This window comes from Oryza brachyantha, chromosome 9, assembly GCF_000231095.2.
Source record: "Oryza brachyantha chromosome 9, ObraRS2, whole genome shotgun sequence".
NCBI lineage: Eukaryota > Viridiplantae > Streptophyta > Magnoliopsida > Poales > Poaceae > Oryza > Oryza brachyantha.
This window is the reverse complement of record NC_023171.2, coordinates 9668534-9674161: the sequence shown is the minus strand read 5'-3', so window position 1 is coordinate 9674161 and position 5628 is coordinate 9668534. Positions and strand designations below refer to the sequence as shown.

General features: G+C 45.9%; 1 protein-coding gene across 2 annotated transcripts; it reads left to right on the top strand.

Annotated features, from left to right (window-relative positions):
• Positions 1-1648: 1648 nt before the first annotated feature.
• Positions 1649-5029, top strand: LOC102713665 (probable xyloglucan glycosyltransferase 2). 2 transcript variants are annotated; one of them, XM_040527658.1, is made up of 6 exons: positions 1649-2770; positions 2858-3166; positions 3253-3543; positions 3638-3751; positions 3839-4327; positions 4430-5029. In XM_040527658.1, exons 1-6 carry the CDS (start codon positions 2027-2029, stop codon positions 4481-4483), a joined length of 2001 nt encoding a protein of 666 aa, XP_040383592.1. In that variant the 5' UTR covers positions 1649-2026; the 3' UTR covers positions 4484-5029. The 2 variants fall into 2 exon arrangements, with proteins under 2 accessions (XP_040383592.1, XP_040383591.1); XM_040527657.1 differs by having other exon boundaries at positions 1655-2770; positions 3839-5022.
• Positions 5030-5628: the final 599 nt, after the last annotated feature.

The window sequence follows — 5628 nt, the reverse complement described above, 5'->3', positions numbered from 1 at the left end:
GAAAAATACAATTATAGTCAATGAGCTAAACTGTCAACCAATGCAAGCCGATGGTAAAATTGTAATTTTTCTAATAAAATTAGTTATTACTATTTTAGTTTTGTGAAATACTAGTATATAACTAAAGTTACACCAAAGCAATAGTTTTGACAAAATAGTTACATTTCATGATAAAGTGCTTTTTTTAGTAACGAGAGCATCAAACCAAGCAGCATGGCCAAAGAGCCAGGACGGGAAACCCTGAATGTTGCCTCTCTGAAAGCTCCGAAACCGGCTAGGGGTGGACAGAAAGCTCGTGACTTGTTAGCTCGCTCGACTCGTAACAAACTCGGCTCGGCTCGGCTCGTTTCATTTTTCTAATGAGCCGAGCTAGTATTTTAGCTCGTTAGAGATAACGAGCCAGCTCGAGCTGGCTCGTGAGCTGCTCGCGAGCCTAACGAGCTAGACAAAAGATATACGATTCGCCGGCATTCATTGATTCCACCCTGAAAAGCATGTGTTCAATACTTTATAGGTTCACCATGTGATTTGTTGGTTCAAACATTAATATTTAGATACAATTTCATATGATTTACATGTTTAAACTGAAAATTCGCTTATATAATCTATTAAAAAATTGTTTAAGTTAACCATTTATGCCTGGCTCATAAGCCTAACGAGTCAGCTCGAGCTTTGTAACGAGCCGAGCCGAGCTAGCTCGTTATCTTAACGAGCCAGACCGAGCCGAGCTGGCTCGTTATCCACCCCTAAAACGGGCTGCCATGCCGTTGCCGCTGCTGCCTGTCTTGGTCTGTGCCAGTTTTCGCTTGCTCTGAACTGAAAAGCTTGCTCCTTTGCTTTATTTACCTAAAGCCAGCAGGCAGCACCGGCATGTTTTATTTTTCAAGATGATGAATACCTCAACATAAGCAGAAGCCGAATAAAAGTAGGACATTTTTGTCTGAAGACTGAATGTCTGAAGCCTGGGCCTGATTGATTCTCCGTTTGTACTTGACCGTGCTAAAATTCGTTACTGAAAACCTGCTTCCCTTCCAAAGAGATTTCGAAACCCATTTACATCCTGTCTTTTCACTTCTGATCAGTGACGAACCTAGAAAAGAAATTACCGGGGTTCAATAAATACTAATTATCTATTTTTTATACTTGCATCTAATTAATATGATATAATTTTGTAAGAATTAGATAATTTACCCGGGTCCGAGGACCCCAGGAGGGTGAATATAGGTTCGCCCCTATTTCTGATTATGCTTACAAGTCAAAATTTAATAAATTTAGAGTTGATTTTAAAGTTTTTTCACTGAAGTTTATTTTCCAGTACTACATTTTAGATATCTAATAATATACGTACGTATATTATTTATAAATTATTTTTATTTATAAATATGTCATTTAATTTTTTTCCCTACAAAATCCAAACAAACCGTGTCGGCGAAAACATCAATCTTTACGTCTCTGTTTTTACCTCGGGGGTTTATCGGTTGGTTTGGTGTTCTTGGTCCCAAGGTAGGAGAACGACGTGACGAAGAACAGCAAGAAGAAGAAAAACGCCCTCACATTTCATCCCTTCTTCCTGGTAGTAAAACATGTCTTGATGAAAGCGACGTGGGTTGTGGGGGCGCGCGCGGGGAGGTGAAGCGACTGAACAGTGAGGCGACCAGCTGATCCGAGGAGAGGAGAGGAGGAGGAGGGAAAGAGGAGGCGTGGCCGCTGTTTATTAAAGCCCACATGCGCCGGAGGAGCTTTTACCTCCGGGAGTGGATGGCCCCCGTTTGCGGCGGCGGTGGAAGGTTAGGTGTGGCGAGCTGAGCTCAGCTCACGAGAAGCCGCCAAAACCCCACCGATTCCCTGCCCCTCGCTCCTGCATTCCGTGTCTTGCTCCCGGGCACGGCGGCTGGGTTTCTTTGCTTGGCGCGGAGATGGTTGCTCTGTGTCGTCCCGAGCAGCGGCGGCGGAGGAGGGGGAGTTAGTGGCGGTGGTGGTGGGCGGGGGGCTGTTGCTGTCTCTGTTGGGTGAGTTCTTGGGAGCAATGGCGCCGCCGGGGGGAATGGGGGTGGCGTGCCTGTGGGGGAAAGACGGGCGGAGGGGCACGCCGGTGGTGGTGACGATGGAGAATCCCAACTACTCGGTGGTGGAGATCGACGGGCCCGAGGCGGAGGAGGAGCTGCGGGCGGCCGCCGTGGCCATGGAAAAGGGCGAGCGGGGGAGGACCGCCAGGCAGTTCACCTGGGTGCTGCTCCTCCGGGCGCACCGCGCCGCCGGGTGCCTCGCCTCGCTTGCCGCCGCCGCGTGGGCGCTGCCGGGCGCCATCCGGCGGCGCTTCAGGCGCTCCTCCTCCTCCGCCGCCGCCGCGGCCGATGAACGCGGCCACGGCCGGGGCTGGCTGCTGTACACGTTCATCAAGGGGTTCTTGGCGCTCTCCTTGCTCGCCCTCGCCGTGGAGCTCGCCGCCCACTGGAACGGGTGGCGCTTCCAGGGGCTGGAGCTGCATGTGCCGGAGGTGGTGGAGATTGAGGGATGGGCGCACTCGGCGTACATCTCGTGGATGTCATTCCGAGCCGACTACATCAGGAGGCCGATCGAGTTCCTGTCAAAAGCTTGCATTTTTCTCTTTGTCGTCCAATCCATGGACCGGCTCATCCTTTGCTTGGGGTGCTTCTGGATCAAGCTCAGGAAGATCAAGCCAAGGATTGAAGGGGACCCATTCAGAGAAGGATCAGGGTATCGGCACCCGATGGTGCTCGTCCAGATTCCTATGTGCAACGAAAAGGAGGTTGCTTGCTGAATTCTCATCTGCATCTTTGTGTACTTGTAGTTTTGTAGTGTGTTATGTTCATTATGTGTGTTTTCAATGAGACAGGTCTATGAGCAGTCGATTTCGGCAGCCTGCCGGTTAGATTGGCCTAGGGAGAAGTTTCTGATTCAGGTGCTCGACGATTCCAGCGACGAGAGCATTCAGCTACTGATCAAGGCAGAAGTTTCCAAGTGGAGCCATCAGGGTGTGAACATTGTGTATCGGCATCGTGTTCTGAGAACCGGTTATAAAGCCGGGAACCTCATGTCTGCAATGAGCTGTGACTATGTCAAAGATTATGAATTTGTCGCCATTTTTGACGCGGACTTCCAGCCAAGCCCTGATTTTCTCAAGAAAACGATACCACATTTTGAGGTAACAAATTCTTGGTGATACTGCATTCTCGATGGTTGACTACCGAACAATAATTTGATGCTAAGTCCCACTGTAAATTCATGTAGGGGAATCCTGAGCTTGGATTGGTTCAAGCACGATGGAGCTTTGTGAACAAGGATGAGAACCTCTTGACCCGTCTTCAGAATATCAACCTATGCTTCCACTTTGAAGTAGAGCAACAAGTCAATGGTGTTTTCTTGAACTTCTTTGGTTTCAATGGAACTGCTGGAGTCTGGAGGATCCAAGCTCTGGAGGAATCCGGGGGTTGGCTTGAGAGGACGACGGTGGAGGATATGGATATTGCTGTCCGAGCGCATCTGAATGGATGGAAATTTATCTTCCTCAATGATGTGAAGGTACATTTTCTATGTTGTTAGTAATTACATTTCACATGAAGAATCAATCACATGATAGCACAGAAACTGATTTTTACTTAGTACCTTCACTCAGGTCCTGTGTGAACTACCAGAATCCTATGAGGCATATCGAAAACAGCAACACCGGTGGCATTCTGGTCCAATGCACCTTTTTCGACTGTGCCTTCCGGACATAATTACTGCAAAGGTATGCAATTCCATTAGCTAGAATTTGGTTCCTATGCCAGTAGGTAAATTTTTTTTTTTGACAAATATTGCTAATGTTCCACCACAGATCTCCTCATGGAAGAAGGCGAACTTAATACTATTGTTCTTTCTTTTGAGGAAATTGATTCTTCCTTTTTATTCATTCACATTGTTTTGTGTCATTCTTCCGCTGACCATGTTTGTTCCTGAGGCTGAGCTGCCTGTTTGGGTCATCTGTTATGTGCCAGTTTGCATGTCCTTCCTCAACATTCTGCCATCACCGAGATCATTTCCTTTCATTGTGCCATACCTCCTTTTTGAGAATACCATGTCGGTGACAAAATTCAACGCAATGGTGTCTGGATTATTTAAACTTGGAAGCTCCTACGAATGGATTGTCACTAAGAAGTCTGGTCGATCATCAGAATCGGATCTCTTGACAGCAGTGGAGAAAGATACAAAGGGTATTACCCTTCCACGGCTGCAGAAGCAAATATCTGAAAGTGAATTGATTGAGCTCAAAATGCAGAATGAACGCCAAGAAAAGGCACCACTTAGTACAAAAAAGGGTAACAAGGTCTACAAGAAAGAGCTGACTCTTTCTCTTCTCCTCCTCACCGCTGCAACTCGGAGCCTCTTGTCTGCTCAAGGGATTCACTTCTATTTCCTTCTCTTCCAGGGGGTATCATTCCTTTTTGTTGGGCTCGATCTGATTGGAGAACAGATAGATTGATCACTCTCAGGCTTTGTCCTCTCTGCACATACATACACACAACGAAGTTCTGAGAGTTCCAAATATGCAATGGAATTTTACTTAAGCATTTTGGACGAGTTACCATGTTCGTAGAGATATGGAAAGGATAATTTGTTATGCAGTCCTGATTCAGGGCACAAACAGGAGGATCCAACAGGAATCAGCTGAAGAGTAGACAGAATTTGTTCATTTGTACCCAGTCCATATATAGTTCCAGAAATGTTCTTTGGATTCAAAAAATACCGAGACATGTGTTGTTCATTTGTAAATCGTTAATACACAATCTGCTCTCATATAGTGTGAATGTGTATATATTATACCTTAGATAATGGAAATGTTTCACATCTCCAGCCTCTGCTGTTAGGCACCCAGCAATTGTAGATATTCCTATGATGGATGATTGACATGATCATAGCTAAATTTCAGTCTCTTATTACTTGTCGGTGGATCTACTGGTAGCCAACAGGTAGGCAGTTGGATGACTTGGATCTACTATTAGTGCTGTGACATTTTCTGTTCATCTCATCATGGTGGAGCATCAAGCATTTTGTTTTCTGTCACACATGTTCCACACTCGTCCTCTCATTTTCGTATCAGATACTGCAAAGGCAGCATCGGCCATGTCGTCCAAAATGCAGGCACAAACGAGAGTCCATCCATCCATTTCTGCTAGTATTTTGGATGCACTTCTGCAGATTCATTCGCAGCTGTTATCTTTCCCACAGTTTTACACTCTTTCCCGGCTAAGGTAAATTCAGAACTCACCAGTTAACTACAAACAACACAATCTTTTGGCTGGTGATGAACTAGGCACTGAAAAATCTTTAAAATGATGTACAATTGTCCTGCAAAACATCATTTATTCTCCTCAGGATGCGATCAAACCTGATTATTTTTCCCTGCTTCATCATCTCTGCCATGTGCTCTGGAGTCAGGAGGCCGTTCATCTGATCCCACCACCACATCAATGGTGATCTCACTATCACCAGCAGGAGAGTAAATACAACTCTACCAATTAGCGACGCCAGCACAAGGACCAGCACAGAGTCAGTACAATTATCACACAAGTTCCATTTCATGTATACTACTACTACTACTACTACTACTAAACTCATCGTCTTCTT